This window comes from Rhinolophus sinicus, chromosome 1, assembly GCF_057876585.1.
Source record: "Rhinolophus sinicus isolate RSI-liver-muscle chromosome 1, RSI-T2T, whole genome shotgun sequence".
NCBI classification, from domain to species: Eukaryota; Metazoa; Chordata; class Mammalia; order Chiroptera; family Rhinolophidae; genus Rhinolophus; species Rhinolophus sinicus.
Window position 1 is genome coordinate 215,261,432 of NC_142501.1, and position 21,666 is coordinate 215,283,097.

The window sequence follows — 21,666 nt, forward strand, 5'->3', positions numbered from 1 at the left end:
AGCGGCATCTTCCACCACAGCAGCTGCTGGCCTGGTCCCCGAACAGGGCGGCAGCCCTCAGCCTTGCCTGCAGACCAATGGATGTGCCCCCAGACTCTCCCTTGGTGCAGGCCCACGAAGCACTGACCTTGCTCTGGACTTCCCAGGGCTTGGTGATGGCAGACAGGTCGCATGCTGTCATCATCATGGCCCTGCAAGCACAGGAAGGTCCAGGCGGGCCCAGATGTGCCTCGCTCCCTCAGCCCACCCTGTGCCCTCCTGCCGCAAGAGGCCTGGTGACCACTGGGCACAGGTCCTTGGCCTGTGACCTTCTAGCAGAGCAGTGTGTGCACAGCCACTCCCCCTCTGCTTCCCCTCATCTGCAGCCCAAATTAAAGTCAAGAAGGATTTATGTGGTGACTTATACGCACATGCTTCCTTCTGGGATTTCTGGGACCGGCCTGGGGGAGAACCTGAATCTCCACTGTGTGCATGAAGGAATGAGGCTCCCAAGGTGAGTGAAGTATTGCTAAAGCTCACAAACTAGGGAAATGGCCTGTCTGACCCCAAGTCCCACGCGGTCTCCCTGAAAATGAGGGGCAAGGTGAAACATTTGTTTTGAAGCATCAAAGCCATTAAGAAAGGAGCTATTCTCATCCTGGAGCATTCGGGGACCCCGCGGTCTCCTGGTCTTGGGTGTGTGTGTGTCGCAGGATTAACCACCGGACCACACGCGGAGGTCCCTGCCACCCCACAGCTCACATGACTATCTCCTTCCGCGTCGTCTCCAGGGACAGGTACTCCACCCAGCTCTTCCTGTCCTCGTACTTCTGGGACTCATCCACAATCTTCTGGAACATCGTCCTCTTCCTGAACCCGAAGAACGAGCGGAGAGTGTCTGCCCCTCACCGGCGCAGGCCCCGCCCCCCGCCCGCTCAGGACCCTGACCCCGCCCACCCCTCCAGCACTGGCGCCGCCCCCGCCCCCGCCGGGCTCCCCCGCCTCCCTCCCGAGTCCCGGGCGGGGCTGCGAGGCGCCCACTTGAAGTAGAGCGCCAGGTCGGTGGCGACGATGGCGATGTCCATGAGGTGGATCACGTGCTCATGCTGCCGCCGGTTCAGGTTCTGGTAGATGTTCAGGGTCTGCAGGAGGGGGTCTGTCGCGGGTGCCGCCCTGGGTTCGTCCCCCCCCCCCTGGGGGGTCCGGGCGCTGCCTGCCAACTTTCACCCGGCGGTCATGGGTACGAGACCCGGTGGCCTCACGCCCAGCCCAGCCCACCCCGCGGAGGGTGCCCGGCCTGCGACCCTCCTGCGGCTCCGACTCCTGCTCGGGGACCAAGGCCCGTGGTGTGGAGCCCGCTGGGGCGCCGGTCGGTCGTCGGAAATACCTCCTCGGCCAGCAGGAACTTGCCGAACTCCAGGTGATGTCGTTCCAGAATCGAGGAGCCGTGCAGCTTGGCTAAGGGGTTCTGGGACCTGTCACAGGTTTCACGAAGAAACACGCAGCGGTCAGAAGCCCCGAGTGTGGCGGGGAAGGGGCACCCCGTGGGCGCTGCGGCCCGTCAAAGGGGACCCTACTGTCCCCAGCCGCGGCTGCGCGTCGGGAGCTCTCGGCAGCCCCTCGCGCCGCTGCGCTGCCCCCAGCGCGCCTACTTCATCTGGTACAGGTTGTTGGTGCCGCGGTGGTCGATGTCATGGCACAGGCCGGCCGTCACCATGGCGAAGGCCTCCAGGTCCGTGTAGTAGCTCTTCAGTTTGCCGGTCTGAGGGGACAGGCGCCCAGGGTCCTGCAGCCGGCCAGCACCGCTGCCCCCCGCCCTTCCCTGCTAGGGGTGGGGGGCAAGTGGGGAGGGCATGGGGGCGCTGGGCCTGACCTGCTGCCCCTCCCCAAACCTGCACCCACTTCCCGGGCAGGTGGGGCGCGCGCCAGTCAGAGGGGCGTGGCCTGCACAGCTCTGCCGGACGAGGCCCCACCCCACTGTCGGGGGTCTGGGGCACAGTCCTTGGAGCCCACCGGCAGGGTCATCCCAACCCTAGTCAGGAGCAGGTGTGCGGGGGAGGCGCCCTGCCCCCTGCCAGTTCACGCACCATGAGCAGCGTGAACATGGTCTGGGCCACATTGAAGCCGTGGCGCCAGTTGTGGTAGGTGACCCTCCGGTACCCTTTGCTCACGGAGAACAGGAACCGCACCAGGACCTGAGGGAGGGCGTGAGACGCGAGTCCCGGTCCCCTCGGAGGACCCTCCCCGTCCTGCTTCACCACTGGCCCGCACTGCCTTCCTGGGTGTGACGGGTGCCTCCTTGGACCTGCCGGTAGATGGGGGCTGCCTGCAGCCCAGGGGGACAATGCCCATTGCCCAACAGCACCAGCGTCATGGGGCTTTCGGGGCCTCCATCCTGTCTCCCAGCCCCAAATTGGCAAGAGGACCCCAGTGAGGGGTCTGCGGTATTTTAGAAGGATCATGCTAGGCACGGGTATTTGACTGGAGCAAGATGTGTCGGCACCTGGCAGGGGTGATGGAGAAATAGGCTGGTGGCAGCAGGTCCATAGGCTGAACACAGGCTGAGTTGCAGGGTAGTTATCTGGGCCCACAGAAGGTGACCCCGGGGACTCTTATTGCTGCTGGGATTTTTAGTGACAGAGAATTATTTGGGAATCTTTTATTTTTCCTGTTAATACTTTCTGTATTTTTTCCTTTTGTGTTTTCCTTTAGTATTTGGTAAAATGTCTTTTGGAAATGCCAGCCTGCTGCCCTGAGGAAAGCTGGTTCCCTGGTGGGCAGTGGGGAAGCTCCTGGGGCGAAAGATGCTCCCTGGGGCAAAGCTGGGAACCCAGAGGGCAGCAGCAGAGCTGTGGGCACCACTGGGCAGGCTGTCTTCTCCATGGGATGGTCTCTGAGGACCTCAGTGTTCCCACTGGGAGGATGTCGTGTGCTCTCTGTACAGGTGACAGGCTGCTTCTGCATCCTCTCCACACCACAGCAAGCCCCCACTATTGCCCAATGATGCACTTAATGACGATGTTGCTTGGAACTCCTATTTGTAACACTTTCCACCCACCCACCCAAGCAGTCATTTATTCTGGGCATACTCACTGCCCACCCCCAAACTTCCTGCAGGACCTGGGACCCCCGAGCACATCTCTCCCATCTCTTGGGGAACTAGGACCCCTGACCATGCCCCCTACTGCATGGGGAATCTGGGACCCCAATCATGTCCCCCACTTCCTCACCTCCTGGGGTACCTGGGACCCCTGGCCATGCCCCTACTGGTTGGTGAATCTGGGACCCCAACCATATCCCCCACCTCCTGGCGGACCTGGGGCTCCTGAGCATGACCCCACCTCCTGGGGGATCTGGAACTTTCGGACCACGCCCAGCTCGTAATACATCTGGACGCCGCACTTGACCAGCTCCAGCTCCGTGCACTCCAGATCAGAGAAGTGGAACTCATAGATGTCAAACTTGGTGGGTCCTGGCAGCGTTTCCTTCTGTGGGAGGGATTGTGGAGCTAAGGGAGGCAGGCCCACTCATGTCAAAGCCCCACTCATGCCTTGTCTCTGTCCAGCCTCAGATGCTCCAGGCGTCTGGTGACATCTGCCCTTCCAGGCTCTGGCCTGTAGCCCAGGACACTGAAGCCCTACTGGCTCAGCCCCCTTCCTGCCCTCTCCTCTCACCTGCGGCCCAACAACAACTTGCCCTGCTGGGCAGACAGAGTGATGTTGGCAGGGAGACAGATGCAAATATGTGCACATGCAAAGACACACAGGGCACACGTGGCACAGGTGCACACGCAGCAGGTGCACATGTGACATGGGTACCAGCCATGCACATAGCAGCAAACATCACAAGAAAACACAGTCTCCTGAGAATAAAGAAATCCGCCCCCCCCAGGCCCTTCCAGCCTCCTCCTGAGAGTGAGGATCTGACTCTGACCAAGATTTCCCCCAGCTCGTCTTCCTCACAGTCAGCAGGCTCCTTCCCCAGGCGTTCTCTTGTTGGCTAGGAGACAGAGTGACAGCATCAGCTACATCCTGTGACAGTCACCCTGTGACTGGGGGACAAGGTGACAGTGTTACCTACACCCCCTTGTGAGTGTGTGACAAGGTGGCAGTGTGAGCTACACCCTTCGTGAGTGTGGGACAAGGTGGCATCTGGCACAGAAGAATAATGGTGGCTGCAGCAAGCCCCAGCCGGAGCCTCCAGTTTCAGCGACCGGCGGGCAGTGCACGAGGGGTGGCGCACACTGCCTGCACGCCCCTGCCTGGCACCGTTCTGAGCTCTCCTGACCAATGGAGCCCTCATGCAGCACAGCCAGAGGACGGTGCTGGTCACTCCCCGCTCACAGCCGAGGAGACCAGGGCCCAGGAAGGGACCCACCCTGGGCTGTGCGGAGGGTGTGGGACTTCAGGCAGGGTCACAGCTCCGGGGTGCCACGCCTCCCGCTGGGCAGGGAGGAGACCGGAAGTGACTGGAGCAGTACCAGGATCAGCTGGATCTCGTCCTTGTCACATCTCACGTGGTAAAGCACCATGTTCTGGGCGATGTCCTTGCGGTTCTCCAGCTTGTTCATCTTGTCATGGGTGTCAGAGTTCAGCACTGACCAGCCCAGGAACTGTGTGAGGGACTGCACACCGGGCAGCGTATCAGCCGCCGGCTCCGCCGTGGGCACAGGTGCCAAGCGGTGATCGTCTCTGCCAGGGCCTCCAGGGTGCCCGCCAGAGCGCCTGCTGTCAGGAGTGGGGCCTCCCAGCTTGTCCCCATTCTCCTCGGGCCTAATGCTGGGTCGGGGGCTGAGGCAGACGGCCATGTCCCGCCACCACACAGGCGTCACCGCCAGAGCTGCGCCTGTGACGGGTTTACCTCCATGAGGACCTCATCCTGCTCATCGAAAGGCTTCCCATCTTTCCTGTTGTAAAACGTGGCAACCCCCACAATCTCTTCCTTTTTGTTGACGATGGGCATGGAGAGGACGTTCTTGATGACCCACCCAGAGTCGTCCAGAGGGCCTTCCTGCAGGGACAGGGGTCAGGGACGACTGCTGCTGTGGGTCTGGTGCCAGCCTGGGCCTGTCACCCAGCGAGGACGAACCTCATTTGTTCTGCCCTCAAACTGCAGTGTCTGGGTCACTGCTCCTCAGGGTGTGTTCACCACCCCACCCCCATGAGAACCTGACGTCCATGTGCCCGCCCCCTAGAACCAAGGGGGACAAGGGCACACCCCGTGAGGTGGCTTCTCCTTGTTGGTGCTCCAGTCACACAGCGTCTCACTCTGACAGGGCTCTCATGGCCCCACACATTATGAAGCTGGTCCCAACTCGCACGCAATTGACGCCTGACCAGTGAAGTATGGACACTGGCCAGTCCCCGGCGGAGGCCCTGATGACCAAGCCTACTTCCCAGGGCGCTTGACCCTCTGCCTCCTCCAGGAAAGAGCCTGCCCTGGTCATGTGACCCCAGGTGAAGATGAGGGGAGCAGACCTGAACCCTTGCTGGGGTCTAGATGTGCCAGCACACCCGCAGACGTGAGCAGGAGATATGTGTTGTTCTCAGTCACTGAGATTTTGAGGGCATTTCTTACGCATCAAAACCCAATTCAGACCATCATTTCTGAACCCCCATGTCATCTTCCCCAAGTGCAATGCATTTTCTATTAACAAATAGACAGATACCTGAAATTTGAACATTTCATCAGCGGGAGCATTCATAATGTTACAGATCTGAAAAAGGGCCAGAAAAACAATTTCAGCTGAAGTAGGCAAATGTACAATAGGGTTCTAAAAACAACTGTCCAGCCCAATGAGCTTCGTGATGGGCAAAGTGGGGCAGCGGCTGGGCCTGCAAGGAGGCACCCGCCTGGTGGGAAGGGCCAGGGCACAAGGGACCAAGGGAGGCACCAGGCAAGGGCAGGGCCTCGGGGAACTCACCAAGCCACTTTCTGCCACGTAGGTTGGAAGGCCGCTGGCCAGGGCCCAGTGATCCACCGGGGGTGTGCTGGGGGCAGAGGGGCAGAGGGTCAGGCGGACCGGACACGGGCTGCTAGGGGTGCGTGTGGTGGTGGCACAGTGTGTGTGACGCTCACTGCAGTCTCTGAGCTCTGGGAGGTTGTGGGGTGGGGAGGGGGAACTGGCGAGGACTCGGGGAGCAGTGGGGTGAGCTTTGCGGGCTTCTGTGCTGCCTCCTCCCTCCTCTGACCAACCTGAGGCCCCTCCTCTAGGAACCCCGTTCCCTACTGGGGCCACTTCCGGGAGCTGAGCCTGCTCACCTGCCTGCAGGCCTGGCCTGATCTATGGATCCTAGTCCCTGCACAGGCCTGTGGGGATCGCCACATGGCAATGTGGCTGCAGGGCTGGGAATAGCCGGCTGCCTTTCTCCGGTCTCTGCAGCTTGGAGTCCTGCCCCGAGCTTCCCCCGGCTGTGCTGCTGGCTGGGCTGGATGTCATCTCCTGTCCCATCCCACTGGATATACAGTTGGGACTCCCCTTTGGGGTCTCCAGCTGCCTGGGTAGCTGGGTGAGCCATGATGAGACCCCGAGGGGCCTCTAAGGTCATCTGCCGCTGACAGGGCCATGTGGGCAGCTCACTTAATCCTCTGGACGTCCACTCCAGATGTCACCTCCCTGCCCACCCCATTCCGTCCCTCCCAGGTCAGCAAGTCAGCACAGGGAGCCTGCTGTTTGCACTTACGGGATGACCTTAATGTCTTCCTTGCCGTGGAGGATGTAGTCGATGACTTTGTAGAAGAGAATCTCCTGGGGGGCAGACCGCAGTCGTGAGGCCCCCACTGGGTGCCCCCAGGTGACACAGGTGTCTGCTCCTGGCACCTGCACCCTGCCCAGTCCTCCCTGCCCTGCAGTTGGGGCTGGGGAACTGAGGTGTGGGCCTGGCCTGACCCCTATGACTCACACGGCCATCAGGGGTGCGAGGGCCTGAGTACGGCTGGGCCTCTCCCATCAGAACCGGCCACACGTCAAAGAACTCCTGGGCAGAGAACAGAAAGGAGACAGGCAGTGCGTCAGCTCCGAAGTGGACCAGCTGGCCAGGACGCTCGTGCAGCTGAGGCCTCACCTTCTCCTTGGTCATGTCCAGGAGGCCCACCGAGTACCGCTCACAGTTCAGATAGGCACGCACCGTGTAGAAAGCCTTGTGGAACTGCCTCTCGATGTCTGTCAGCTCCTCAAACACCTTGTTGGCTGACCACAGCAGCACCTGCGGGGTGGCACACCTGTGGGCCTGTGGCCACACCCACATACACCTGGCTGACCCCAGCAGCACCTGGGTGTGAGCTGACATACGTGACACACACACAGAGCCCTGGAGGCACACTGAACCATGGTGCCCCTCCCAACAGCGTCTCTAAAGACTCCACCAGCGAGGGCTTCATCCAAGTACCTGACTTCCTGCTACCTGACCCAGGAGACCCAGGAACCTACTGGAGGGTGAGGCCTCCAGGCTTCGGCCACATACCTGCCACTCCCTGCCCGGTATAGACCTCACACAGGGCCAGTGAGCGACTGAGAACTGGAATCAGTTGCCATGGGCTTGGAAGGCCAGATCTGACGAGCCAGCCCTCCGCAATCAGATTGAGAGGAGCGGGGCTTTGAAAGCATGAATGCATTGTTTTCTGTACATCAGGTCCTCTGGTGGTCTCAGCAAAGGGAGTTGAGAGAGTGACGATTTACTGACACGCCCCAGGAGGCCCTGGCCTGGACACCCACACCCCCTGGCCCCAGGCTGTTGTCCAGGGCGGTGGCCAGGCTCAGACTAACTCATGGGGCTGTCCTCCCCTCCGTTTCCTCAGCTGGGGCCCAAAGGCAGGTCCCTCCTGCCCCACCTCTCGCCCCAGGCACCACCTCGGGTGTCTCTGTCCTGGAAAGAGCACCGCCCGCTGCTGAGCCCTCCTCCTCCACCATAGTTTTCCTGGCTTGGCTCCCTTCCTGCCAGCCCCTCTTGCGATCCTCTGCAGCCCCCCACCTTTGTGTCACAGGCAGGGATGGGCTCTGAAGACCCCACTTGCACTGGAGTCTTCTCCCTAGGGGGCAGCCCACTGGCCACCTCTTGCACTCCCACGGCCCTCAGCGCTCCTTGGCACAGGCAAGGGACACCTGTGTAAGGGCTGCCTCACGCTTGATTGAGCCTCAGCCCAAGGCCGTGTACAGAAGGCCCTCCCTCAGCTCCCGCCAGAGCAGCTCCCTGCGCACCCCATTTTCTCCCCTGCCTCATTGTTTCAGTCTCATTGTGCCAGCGCTCGACCACAAGCTGTGTGCGGCCAGGAGGCCCAGCGGCACCCCATGCTCCAAGGTGCTCAGTGTGTGTTTGTCAACTGCATGGACAGCTGTGAGATTTGTATACTGTCTCAACTGTAGGTCCTGTGGCCGGCTGCCACCTGGAAGTCCGCTGGGGACTTTGGTGACAAGGGCATCCAATTATATCTGTGGCTGACAGGGCACAGGGCTACAGAGCCCCCTAGAAGGGGAGGCTGGCCTTGCGAAGCCTCCCCTTGTGCTCATGCCACAGGAGGGAGGTGTCAGCATGCCTGAGGGGGAGCAGACAGGACAGGTGACCCAGTGAAACTGACCACTTTTGCTCCCAGGATGCTCATTTAGTGGTCATTTCTCAAGAGCGGGCTGTTGAATGTTCAGGAATTTTGACAGCCAGCTGTTGAACGCCGCCACTACTAAAGCTAACTAACGCAAATTTAAGAACTAAGACAATGAAATTAAAACTATATTCACATTGTCTTCCATTCGCTCATCTTCTTGTGACCAGCATGAACCTAACAATGTAACTAGAGCAAATGAGGACAGCCAGAGACCAGACGAGGTGCCTGCAAACACCTTCACGGAGCCAACATCCCTGGGCCAGAATGAGATTCTCAGGTAGAGGGAATAGCCCGCCAGGCCCGGCGATAGCAGCTGGTCCATAAGAGAGTTTCTGTTCAAATTTAAATTTACCTAAAAAACAATCACTTTAATGGAAATTTAATTGCAAATCTGAGAAGGTACAGCATTTTAGATACAAGCTGTGTCAGAAAGTGGGCACAAGAATGCCACAGTTGGCGACAAGAGGCCTCCGTCACAAACAGGAGTGCACTGTTAGTGGGAGAGGGTTTGTTCCTACACAAGGTTCTATCCGTACGAATAACCCACAGCTAGTTGCCAAAGAAATAAACAGCCCAAGAATCAAACCACATTAAATAAGTGGTAACCCAACACAGGCACGCACTCACGGAAAGGTTAAAAAGTGAGAGAACCTTGGTAAACACAACACCTGCCTATGCCCCAGATGTCACCTCCGGCGTTCCCACTGTTAGCAATACTGCCAGCAACACTGCTGGCCCAGGGACATCTGTGTAAGGCCGCGGCGTCCTGACTGCACAGGTAGCGTGATCACTTGTTCCCTGAAGAAGGACTCGTAGGAAAGGCCCACATGGGCTGTAGTGTCTCTTACTTTTAATAATTAAATTGACCTTCCTGTGAAGAAACGGGAATAAAGAAATAAGACGCGAAGACTCTATGGATCTTTAATTAATTAGTCCAAAAAGCACAATTATTAACTATCTCAGGGATAACACATCTTTAAATGGACTAACAATTTAGGTTGAGGTGACCTCAGAAAACAGAATAGTCTCCGAGTGATTACAATTTAGAATGACTCATCAAAACATAGTATCATCTATTGATCCAAAAAAGTGACCACGGAGCTGTTACCCTAGGGGGTAGCACCAGTCCTGTTCCACGGCGACAACAGGGTTTGCCACTCCGGGTTAGATGGGGATGTCCCCCAGTGGTGTGACAGCTACTCATGGTTCTTTTGTGAAAGGAGTCAAGTCCCATGTGGTCTGAGCTCAGACAGGAGTGACACAGGCTGGTTTCCTGTACTCTATGCTTCTCCCAGAAGGAAAGGACAAAGAAACACTTCACAAAAGCGCCTTCACTGTAGTAGGTGATATAACATGAATGTAATAAATACACAAGTAACTGCTGGTGCCCAGGGAGGCGGAGCCCGGGGACCACAGTGAAACGTAACCGCGGTCACCAGAGGCGCAGCTCCTACGTAATCTCCTGTTGCGCTTGTCCCCACTGTCTCCACTGCAGTGTTACCCACCGCAAGCCATGGAAAGTACTGGGGGCGTCCACCGCGTGAGGGCCCGGGCGTAGCAGGCCTCGCGGACTGACACGCGCACGCCGACTGCATCCAGTTCTTCATTAACAGACATCACCAATACCCGCGTACCAGTCCCAGCCCTCTCGTGGCGCGGGTGCCAGTGCCTGGAACACACTCGTCCTCAGCGTGAGCCTCACCTGCGCTGCAGCCCAGCCGTCCACTGTGCCCAGACCTGGCTAAACCCCGAGTTCCCAGACTGCATCCCAGGTGCACGAGCAGCAGTGCGGGCAAGTGCACGCGGGAGCACCGGCAACTGTCCTCCTATAAGCCGGGCACTAAGGGCTCGTCCACAAAGCACGTGACACGAGTGCTTCCCCAGGACCACGTGACTCAGCTCCCATGCTGACCTCCAGCCTCAACGCAAGGAGCTCAGTACTCGCAGACCAGTCGGAGCCTTTGATATGACAGAAGATGCATACAAGTGGCTTCTGGGTTTAACTGGGAACACACAGGAGACCCATTCGCGCTGTTTTTTTCTGGCAGGACACGCCAACACTGCTGTAAGAAATGTCTTCACAACAACCGTATTTCTAGGAGCTTTTCACCAGCCCTTGCACGATAACTCCACATAATTAACTTTGCCATCAAAGCCCCACCACCTTCCTGCCCCTCTATGATGAGTCAGCTGACACCCTCCTGCAGACCTTTCCAGCAGAGTGCTGGCTCTTAGCATGTTACACAGCCCTGCCTGCCATCAAGAAGCATCGCACCACAAATGTGAGAAATACGTTGGACAAGAGTAACTTTGAGACAGTAAATAGTAGGGGGTTAAATCCCCTTACTTCCCGAATTATAGGAATTGCACCTACTCCTAAGAATTCAAAAATCTCCCTGCTCCCACCTTCCAGCATGTTCCGCAGTCAGGTCGGCTGCAAATGCCGTCAGACTCACACCCCGAAGTGCTGTGCTGACTCCTCCCTCATCCTCATCTGAATCGTGTTGGCTGTCGTATCAGGAACTATAATTGTAATGGTAAGCTGGCGTGATGAATGATCCCAGTCGGCTTTGAAATACCCACGCTAGCCATTGTCCCTGTGTCAATGAAACAATACCACCCACGAAGCCTAGAAACCTCCCCTAACTATTCCTAACAGAAGCCACCACACCAGTACTCCCTACAATAGCTATTACCATTAACTGAATGTACTCGGGACAATGAATTGTCACGAAAATGCTGATCCTGTCACCCCAACAGTCCTCACTGTGAAATGCGGACTCTGCCCACTGTACTTCTGAGGTCCTGGAGTGACATGGGCGTTCAGGTGTCACCAGGCCTAACATCACCGCATGCGGAATCTCAGCACCCATTGGTCTGAGTGTGTTGCTAGTTATCTGTATCCTACTGTCAATCACAGGAGGCCGCAAGGAGGACTAAAGCAGACCCAAGTAGGAAAAATCGTAGCCCTCTCACAACTCTCATACGACGAATAACCGCCATCATGACTTACAACCCAACCACAATCGTTGAAATCTCTAACATGCATCCTAATAGTGACCACCACACTGACGCTATTCACGTGTGGCCCGCCAACTGCAATGCTTTCACACTTGGAATAAGGTCCCTGCTTACTATCTCCACTTACTATATCAGAGTTCGGAGGCCTCCCCCATCATGCTTCCTGCACAAGAGAATGGTCAAGTAAGAAATAAACTACTGTGACAACTATCGGACCAGCCAGCACTAGCAGCTACTGCAGCACCACTTAATGGGTAGGTACCACTGGCACACACCTCACGGGTAGGTGTGACTGGCACACACTGCATCACTGACTTTTCCATCCACACACAACCCAAAAACTAAACAACAATTTGAAAACACAAAATGAACAAACTTTCTATTACCCATAATTGTGATATCTACATTAACTGTCTCCTTAACACCAAAAGTGCCAGTACTGGAGTAGGACGTTAGGTTAGCCCAGACCAAGGGCCTTCAAAACTTCAAACCAATACATGGAGCTCTTACAATAAGGCCTGCGAGACTCTCCCACAGTAACTGACTGCAACCAACCACCTTCATTAGGCTAAGGCTTACCAGGTGGGTGCGCTTTCCCCCAGTGAAATTTCAGCTAACACGTAAATACCCTAGTTCACTGGCTGCATTGCACTTTGGGACATAAAGGGGGAAAGGCGGGAGGGAGAAGCATGGATATGGTGGAAGCTGCTCCTCTGAATATGCTGACGTGTAACACAGTGTGGGGACTGGTACAGGGGGGCCCAACTCCATCTCCAGATCACAGTCCAGTGCTTGCTCGGCTGCCGCCTCTACTCACAAGCTGTTGACATTCCACCAGACCACAAGGACGTTGGCACCCTGCACCTGACATTTGGTGCCTGAGCTGGGATGGTGGGCACCGCCCTGGGCCTTGTAATCGTGCTGAGCTAGGCCATCCTGGGGCTTTATGAGCAGATGATGAAATCCACAGCGTTGCTGTCACTGCCCATGCATTTGTAATAATTCTATTTATAGTCATGTATATTATACTCGGAGGGTTCGGAAACTGACTAGTCCCACTAATAATCGGACCAGCAGACAGTATTCCCTGGGAGAAGCCTCTGACTGCTCCCTCCCTCATTCTTACCCTCATTAGCCTCATCAATTAGCCTCATCAATAGTCCACCTCGCAGGAATCACTGACCTGTCTACCCTCTGTCTTGGTAACCCTGCCCCTGCAGGAGACTTTGCTGATTTAACCATTTTCCCCTCCATCTAGGAGTTTCACCAATTTTAGGTTCTATTAACTGCACCTCTACAGTTATTAATATAAAACCAGCTTTGTCCCAATACCAGATGCCACCATCCATTTGCTCAGTTCTAATCATAGCTGGATTGCCACCATCTCTCCAAGCCTTAGCTGCAGGAATTACCCTGCTATGGACACAGTCATTTGATTGTGATAAAGGCGAACTGGCACTTTAAGAGAACAGCCCCAGGAGCTGTGAGGTTTAGATGGAGCTGGGCTTACTCTCTAGGCCTGACTTCCTGTTAGAACGCTATGGTTCTAACTTCCTGTGCGTGTGTGCGTGTGTGTGTGTGTGTGTGTGTGTGTGTGTGTGTGTTGGGGGAGTTGGGGTGTGTGTGGGGGGTATATATAGGGGCCATTTTGAGAGATGGCTTCATCTGTACACCGCTGGCTGGTCAGCTGGAGGTGTGCGTTCTCACACTGCTGTGGTGGTTTTCCTTTTTCCTTTTCCCAAATAAACCCTTTTAGGCGGACTACCTAGAAAATTGTTTTATCCAGTCGACAAATGCTTTTTTTTTTTTTTTTTTGGACTCTGCAGGAGAAGACACCATCTTCTTCTTTAAAAAAAAAAAAAAAATTTTTATTGGGGAGTATTGGGGAACGGTGTGTTTCTCCAGGGCCCATCAGCTCCAAGTTGTTGTCCTTCAATCTAGTTGTGGAGGGCACAGCTCACTGGCCCCTGTGGGAATCGAACCGGCAACTCTGCTGTTCAGAGCTCACGCTCTAACCAACTGAGCCAGCCGGCTGCCCTGACACTATCTTATGTCAACATTTAATGTACTTTTTGGCCACCCACATGTGTATGCCCTTATCACACCAGGGTTCAGAATAAGTTCACAGACTGTTACATGGTGATCAGAGGGAAAGGGCCTTTCGGATACAGAGGAACAGTCTGGGCTATAATACCTATGGCTCTATAGGGTTTATTGTAGGAACCCATCACGAAATCACAGTGGGTACAGACACTGACACATGAGCACACTCTACATCCACCACTACAATTATTGCCATTCCTGCAGGACTAAATATATCCGTCTGGTTAGCAGCCCTACACAGACGTAACCAGAGGGCTGCCCGCTGTACTGTGTGTCGTGGCTTCCATCTGCTTACGCACAGTGGGACATTTAGCAGGACTGTCCTTGCCAAGTCGTTACTGCACACTGCACTTCATGACATAGACGATGTCGTAGCATTTTCACAGCGTCCTGTCACTAGGAGCGGCATTTGCTGTCACAGGAGGATTTGTCCACTGACTCCCACAATTTCCAGTCCACACACTAAAATCCCCTTCATAAGTACATCTGTTGGTACCATGGAACTTCACACACTTCCTCGGCCCAACAGCGAGACCCCCACGCTACTGTGATTACCGGTTGCACAACAACATAAAGTACCGTTTCACCCGTGGGCTCGTTCATCATTAACCGCAGTGACACCAACAGTTGTATAGTCCAAGAAGCATTCGTGTCCCAACGAGAAGCATTACCAACCACTCATCTCGAGCACGTCACACCGCCTGCTGGAAGAGCCTACGTACAAAGACTCAAAATAAGCGAAGGGATTGAACCCTTCCGACTGTTCATGCCAGTATCATAGCCACTGCGTCCTTCCCCACAAGCCGCACCTTAGCAAACTTACACATCTTTGTCTTTATATCTCCATGGCAGATCCCTTCCGACAAGCCTTTCAAGATGTGACATTGCCCATCACAGAACAACTGCATTTCCATGACCACACATTGACAATCATTTCCCTAATTGGCTCTTGACCTGTACATTATCTCACCTACATTAACCACTATCCGAACCCACATAAGCACAGCAGTTGCACAGGAAGCAGAAACAATCAGGACCATCTTACCAGACACCATTTTAATCGTAAGTGCCCTGCCATCGCAATGGACCTGCTACATAGTGGGTGAAATTAATAACACTTTTCTAACTGTGAGAACAAAGGGTCACCAGTGATACTGAAGATAAAGAGGACACAGAATCTGAAGATAAATTTAGCTTGCTGCATAACACTTAATGAAACCTGAGGGCAAGAGGCTATGCCTTGTAGTCACTGAACCTACAGAAATGAGAATCCCAATACTAATTTCATCTGAAAATATCACACCCTCATGAGCCACCCTTTCCCTGGGCCCCAAAACAGGTGGTACACCAGGATCGTCAGGCGAACAACCTTCACACCCACATGACCAATCTGTACTACAGACAGTGTTCTGGAATTTGCAGGTGAAACCAAAGCTTTACACCTATCGTCTGTGAACTAGTGCCATTAAAGCACCGAAAAATGATCTACATTCATACTCTAAAGACCATAATGAGCTAACTGGCATTAACCTTTTAAGTTAAATAGTGAGATTATAAATTCTGTTCCTAACAATAGCCACAACTGGATAGAGCAACATGATTTACTACAATTTTGTCAACAATCCTCACCGTATTAATTATAACACAACAGAAAATTTCAAAACACTTATTACCATAGCCCTGAACCTGAAACAAAATATCAAAACACTCCCTCAAAATTTAAATGAATGAAAATTTATGTTCCTCTCTCATTACCCCTAAGATATAGGACTATATATTGTAAATTTAACCATCATAGTCCCAAGTATTTTATTTCTATCAACCAGGCGATTAATTAACAACTGCCTAATTGCCATTTAACAATGTGCCATCCGGGGAGCGGTGCAGAGCGGCCTGAGCACCAGCTAGGTGCCCACTGGGGCCCTGGCGCCCAAGGACCTGTGCCATCCCCGAGCTGTACACCAGTGACCTGCTCTTGGTGCATAAGTTCACAGAGAAACACGAATGGATAACAACATAAAATGGTGTTGGATAGTGGGAACCATCAATTTTGCATAGGAAGCTTCGGGAAATGTGTATTGTAGATTGCCTGAAGTTGGGACAAAATTGAACAAACAAGATGACTTTGGTGCTTTGGAAAGTGTAACAGCTGCTAGTGAATTCTAGTCTCCTCCATTCAGGAGAAATAACTGCAATTAACGGGACTCTTGCAGAAAACCCAGGACTTGTCAAAGATCTTGTTCTGAGGCTGGTTGGCTGGGGGGGATGACACTGAAACCCTTCATAATCGATGAAGAAACATGTGAGAAAGACATGAAATCTACTGAGCAGTGGCAATGTAACCCCCTAAATAAAGTAGCATAAACTACTTAATCTGGCATAGGTGTCTTAAATCAGTGGTGGAGAGAAGATTTAAAATAGCAACTTTCAGTAATACCAATGGAAAAAGTAACTACAACAGTGCTACTGGAAGAAAATACCCCTTATACATTGCTTTGTACCCTGAAACTAATGAAAAAAAAGAAAGAAAAAAAGAAAGAAAATACCCCTTGAATGATTGTAGATACACACAATATGCACCTTTTTTCAGAACCCCCTATGAATTTTAGGTTAGACTACAGTTACAATATTCAGAGTTCCTGCAATTATTTGTGGTAAAATCTAGTTATGAAAATTATGTAATTCAACAATAACATCGTTACCTTACACCCTATATAATATTACAACTGGCTTCCATCCATCTGGGATTTGGGTGCAAATACTTAATGATCTTTCCATCAGAAATAACTGGCAGTGGAGAAAAGTTTTGTTAGTTGTTACAGTGTCAGATGAACAATACTGTCTAAATTTTGCAATATACTGTGTTTGCTGGTGCTGTTTTTGTACAGTGAAGCAACAGCCTTGCGGAAGACAACGTTTAATAAGAAAACATTCAACTCCTTCATTAAAAAACTGAAGTACGTCTAATTCAACCAAAATCAAAGCAGATAACCTACTCACAACCATAAAAGTCAAACCTGGACCCCAAATACTGACATCAGTCATTCTATTCATCTGCTAGGCCTGCTCCCACTGACTTACACCCACCACGTGAGTATCAATAAACTTAGGAGTAGCCGTTCATCTACAGGAAGGACAGCTATCCTTGGATTGCGCCATAAAACAAAGCACCCCCTTGCTCAGCCACGCCACAAGGAACCCCATCCCCCTCATCTTCACATTGGTAGTTACCGAAACTATCAGGCTATTCATTCAACAAGCAGCGCTCACCAGACAACTAACAGCCAGCACCGCTGCCTGCATCTGCTAACTTGCCTGACCGGAGGGGTTACTCGGGTCATTTAAACATCAGCACCACTGTAGTTTTTATTACATGTACTATTCTCACTGTAGTAACAGTCCTCGAATTCGCAGGCCTATGTGTCCACCCTTCTTGTAAGTCTCGAGTTATGTGCCAACACCTGATGACCCAGCAAACCGAAGCATTCCACAGAGTTCAACCAAGCCACTGACCGCGTAAGGGAGCCCTCTGAGCCCTGCTTATAACACCTGGCTTTGTAATATGATTTCACTTCAACACTGTAGCACTAGTGTTACGAGGTGTACTGACAACTTCCTATTGGTCACTGACACGAAATGGCACCTGAGAAAGCACTTTCCAAGGACAGTGACTCAGATGGGCTCATTTTTTTTTAAATCATTTCAGAAGTCTTATTTTTCTCTGGAGTTTTCTGAACTTTCTACCATTCAAGTGTAGCCCCAAAACCTGAACCAGGTGGATGGTGAGCACCAAAGGCATTTGCCCCTGAGCCCCCTGGAAGTACTGCTTCCTAAAGCCCCAGACCACCAGCCTCTGGAGTCTCCATCACATGGGCCCCCCACAGTGTGATGGATGGAAACTACAGACACAAGCTGCAAGCCCATGTGTCACATCTGCCTGGGTGTGTATTTCTCGGCGATCAACATTATTTACAGACCCTCATGGATACGTGTGACAAACGGCTCCACCTTCCTTACTGTATGGTCCCGTGTTACATCCAAACGCCATTTTGGATCTGAAGCCACTGCCTGATGCTGACATTGTGTAGACGTAGCTTCAGTATTCTTGTGTGTGTGCAGTTACTGTTGAGGCTCTTGTTCTTCTAGTATAAAAAGTACAGGTGACTTCCAATCAATTTGTTTTGGTAGAATCCGACAAAGAATAATATGCCTTACGCTAGCACTATGCATCCACACTGCTAGTCTCATTGCCTGTAATTATGTATTCTGACTGTCAAGTAAACGTCTGTAAGGAAAAATCAATCCTATACGAATGTAGATTTGTCCCACCACGACCAGCATGCTGACTTTTGTCTGTGAAATTCTCCCCAGCAGCCGTCACATTCTGATAATTTGACCTAGAATTCGTGTTCCTCTTAGTTTTTCCCTGTGCGTCCCACACGAACAACCTAAAAGCCATACGCACCAAGCACTAGTTCCACTGTCACCATTAGCTCTTAGTCTAGCATATGAAAGACTCAAAGTGGTAGAACAAACTGAATAATGACAATTAGTCTACACTCAAATGAACATTTTGATTCGTTAGAGTATGATTAAATTAATAATGATCCAGCGTCTGTTGTCTGCATCAGCACTGTGCTAGGGTTTGCAGTGTCCTTGACTGCAATACACCAGTCATACCGAATTTGTCACTGTTAAGCTTAGGAAGGGTAATCCTATCAATAGTCGTAATAATACGTGTGATAATACTGAATACCTCCCTCACTTAGCTAACAATGCCAGTCAACTCACCAGGACTGCCAGCCTGAGAAGCTGAGTGAGGCTGTCTCGCACAGCACCTAACATGTGTGGTGCTGACAACACACAGAACCTCAGCCTTCTCCAGTGATGGATGTTATTCCAACTATTATATTCGTAGCAGTTACATGCTTATGAAGAATAACACAACCTGTAGCCTAGTAATTAGGTTTATTGGCCTATTTATACCAAGCGAACACGATGACAAACAATCTCAAGCTGTCCCTCACGTTTTTTTCTGATCCTGTCGACACTCGTGTTAACGTACAACATGACGTCTCTCCGCGGTGCTCCTGCCAGGCAGCCCCACCTGGCCAAAGGTCCCTAAACCAAAGAAAGGCAGCCATCGCTGCCCTGGTCCTGTCACAAACATCCCCGATGATGACAGTGACCGCCTCACCCTGGCCCTGTTACACGTTCTGTGTGAAGCAGCGCGCGTTATCACTCGCCAAAGATGTGGAAGGCAGTTGAGTGTTGTGACTTCTTCTGTCTTCCACTCCTGTGGGGCTGGCCCTGCACTGATCTACGTTCAAAACCTCAGAGGCTTTTAAACATCCTCGCAGGCCGGTACTAAACTCCACTTCTGCCTACTCATTGATCTAATATTTTGGTAGGACTAGCATGCTGAGCAGTACCTGTGGTAAGAATCCCTCTGCACGGCCCCCACTCAGGACAGGGAGAGGCACGAGCAGAAGTCCCACTGCTGGCTCTGTAGTTCTCACAGCCGTGGCAGTGACACGGGGTGACGGTAAGCTCAAAATCACACTAAAGCTGACCTCATGATACCACCCTGGGCCAAGGAGCTGTGTCCTACACAACTAGACTGAGAAACAACGGCTTGAACCAGGATGTGGGGAGGAGGCGGAAGAAAGGGGGGAAAAACGAATTAGAACTACTATTACGTTCCAATTCCTTACTCAGTTCTGGAACTTGGCAAGCATTATGTCCTAGAAGGAAAAATAACTGAGGAAGAAACTGGAATAAGCCAACCCTAACAAAATAATTAAAATATTTTTTAAAAAATCATTCCGTAGGTTGGGGGATTCTAATAAAGAATGCAGACGGTGACAAGATAATGTAACTGTATTGAAATGTACAAGACAACGTCGGCGAGTGGGCTGGAGAAAAAGGCACTGACCTCAGTCAGCAGGAAAGGGTGGCGTCTGTGACACTAAAGGCAAAAGAAACTGCCCACGAACACTGCACCCTGGTTTCCCATGGGCACAGAGGTTAACAATCATTTGATCCCCCCTAAACACATGTACGGGAATTGAATGGATGGCACATGACGGAAGTGGAAACTTACATTCCAGCAAGGGAGGGAGGCTAGAATGGAGACTCAGTGTGGACTTGGGTGGTTATGCTGTTATCTGCACAGGCAGACTCATCCTCATCCTCGCTGTGCTGGGTGAGAGGGCCTAGAAGCAGACACTCCAGCAGCAATAAGCTCACCTAGAGCTCAGGTCTTGGTCTCTAAGACCATCTCCAGTGAAAGGAACCAATGCCCCATCAGAAATGGCCGATTCCAGGACTGGGCATGAAACACACAGAGCCTGATGCACCAGGGAGTCCCAGAAAGAACAGACGTGCAAAAAATCCAAAACAACAAAAGCCAACCAAACAAAAAACAACCCAGACCCCAATCATGGGGACATTGGGGTGTGTTAGGGGCCCAGGCGCCACTGAGGGGCTCTACTCTCTGCAGCTGGGACAAGCTCAGCAACCAAGTCAATAACGTCAGTAACCGTGAGTCCAGATAATAAACAAATACTTACGTACATTAACAAGTCTGCAAGAAGAGACAAAAACCCTGTGCAAACCCCTGTTCCTGTAGTGTGGGGCTCAGAGTGACTTCCTTCCAAACAGCACGGTCCCCCAGGGCCCTTACCAGATGCAACTTAAGCTGTGTCATGCTCACCTCTTGGCCATTTGGTTGGCCCCCGCTGGGCCCTGAGGTCCCTGCTCTCAACCCCCACCCTGCAGGCCAGTTGGCCTCAGGCCCTGGGCATGACTTCCCTCTGCCAGGGCACTCCCATCTCCCTGAGTGTCCTCCCACTATCCCTCCCACAGGTCACCATGAGCACCAGGACAGCTGGCCTAATCTCCCTTGACCCTCGTCCACCCACATGGCCCTGACTCTGGGGGTGTCTCTCCTGGAGGGTTTTATCACAGGTGCCTCACTGGGCTGGCCAGGCTGCTCTTGAAGCCCTCAGGAGAGATCCCCCAAACTCAGCCCTTCTCTACAGATGCTGAGATAAGCTCAGGAACCTGTCATCATGCTCAACAGGTTTACAGCTGGTAACCAGGACACACACAGAACAGAAAGTGGGGATGGTGTGGAGTGACTCGGTCACCCTCAGTGTCCTCTGAGGCTCATCCTGAAGGCCACATCTTGTACTGCTTTGCCAGCCCCAGGCCCATGAGGGCAGCTGCCTTCTGTCCATATTCCCAACACCCACTATTTACTCAGGGCTCCCATGGTCCAGGGACTCAGAGGCAGGGGGACATGAAGGGGACCGACCGTCTCATGCCCCATCAGCTCCACACCCTTTCCCACAATACAAGGTCCCGTCCTGCTCCCTCAGCTCCCACGCCTGCCTTGCTCCACTGCTATGCAGCCAGGGACCAAACCCAGCAGGGAGCTCGGCCTGCGGACCCTCTGCGCCCGTTGTCCACGCATCCCAGCCCTTTCCAAGGAGGGTTTCCAAGGTAACTGGTGAGCAGGGGCAGTGCCTGCAACATCTGAGGTGTTCTCGTCCACCTTGGGTGGAGCACAGGTGGATGGGCACACGAAGAGCGAGAGACCCATTGCCCCCAGGATCCTGGTGTGGCAGAATGGCAGGTCTGCACACTCACACATCACTCTCACGGCCACAAATGCAACTGGACCCTCTCCCTAGGACCCTGCCCTGATGAACACAGCACCGCCAGGCACAGTACCTGGCCACGGCGCGTTTCACAGCTGTGCAGATAGCTCAAGTGGTGTATCTTCAGGTTCAAGGTGCCAAAGTTCAGGTACTTCAAGAAAACCTGAAACAGACGTTGCAACAAGAGGAGTTAAATACTCTGGCTTTCAGCTGTGCCTTTGGGGGCAACACACACACACGGACAGCTGTGCACACTCCCTGCCAGGCACAGGACACGCGAGCGCTCGGGGACAGAGAAGCG

General features: G+C 53.0%; 1 protein-coding gene across 11 annotated transcripts in view; it reads right to left on the bottom strand.

Annotated features, from left to right (window-relative positions):
* Nucleotides 1-21,666, bottom strand: part of PDE6B (phosphodiesterase 6B) — a 44,271-nt gene that overhangs the window by 4,126 nt on the left and 18,479 nt on the right. For 9 of the 11 annotated variants that reach the window (XM_088793470.1, XM_088793474.1, XM_088793467.1 and 6 more), the window contains 16 exons: nucleotides 21,439-21,528; nucleotides 7,044-7,184; nucleotides 6,882-6,956; nucleotides 6,663-6,727; nucleotides 5,903-5,969; nucleotides 5,648-5,695; nucleotides 4,840-4,989; nucleotides 4,460-4,603; nucleotides 3,913-3,978; nucleotides 3,321-3,467; nucleotides 2,067-2,174; nucleotides 1,632-1,741; nucleotides 1,367-1,454; nucleotides 1,021-1,121; nucleotides 742-849; nucleotides 128-191 (listed from right to left, as the gene is read on the bottom strand). In XM_088793470.1, the coding sequence (XP_088649596.1) occupies nucleotides 128-191; nucleotides 742-849; nucleotides 1,021-1,121; nucleotides 1,367-1,454; nucleotides 1,632-1,741; nucleotides 2,067-2,174; nucleotides 3,321-3,467; nucleotides 3,913-3,978; nucleotides 4,460-4,603; nucleotides 4,840-4,989; nucleotides 5,648-5,695; nucleotides 5,903-5,969; nucleotides 6,663-6,727; nucleotides 6,882-6,956; nucleotides 7,044-7,184; nucleotides 21,439-21,528 (1,572 nt within the window). Of the gene's footprint in view, nucleotides 1-127; nucleotides 566-741; nucleotides 850-1,020; nucleotides 1,122-1,366; nucleotides 1,455-1,631; nucleotides 1,742-2,066; nucleotides 2,175-3,320; nucleotides 3,468-3,912; nucleotides 3,979-4,459; nucleotides 4,604-4,839; nucleotides 4,990-5,647; nucleotides 5,696-5,902; nucleotides 5,970-6,662; nucleotides 6,728-6,881; nucleotides 6,957-7,043; nucleotides 7,185-21,438; nucleotides 21,529-21,666 lie in introns of those variants that run through there. The other 2 variants (XR_012492117.2, XM_074319839.2) reach the window with 2 other exon arrangements.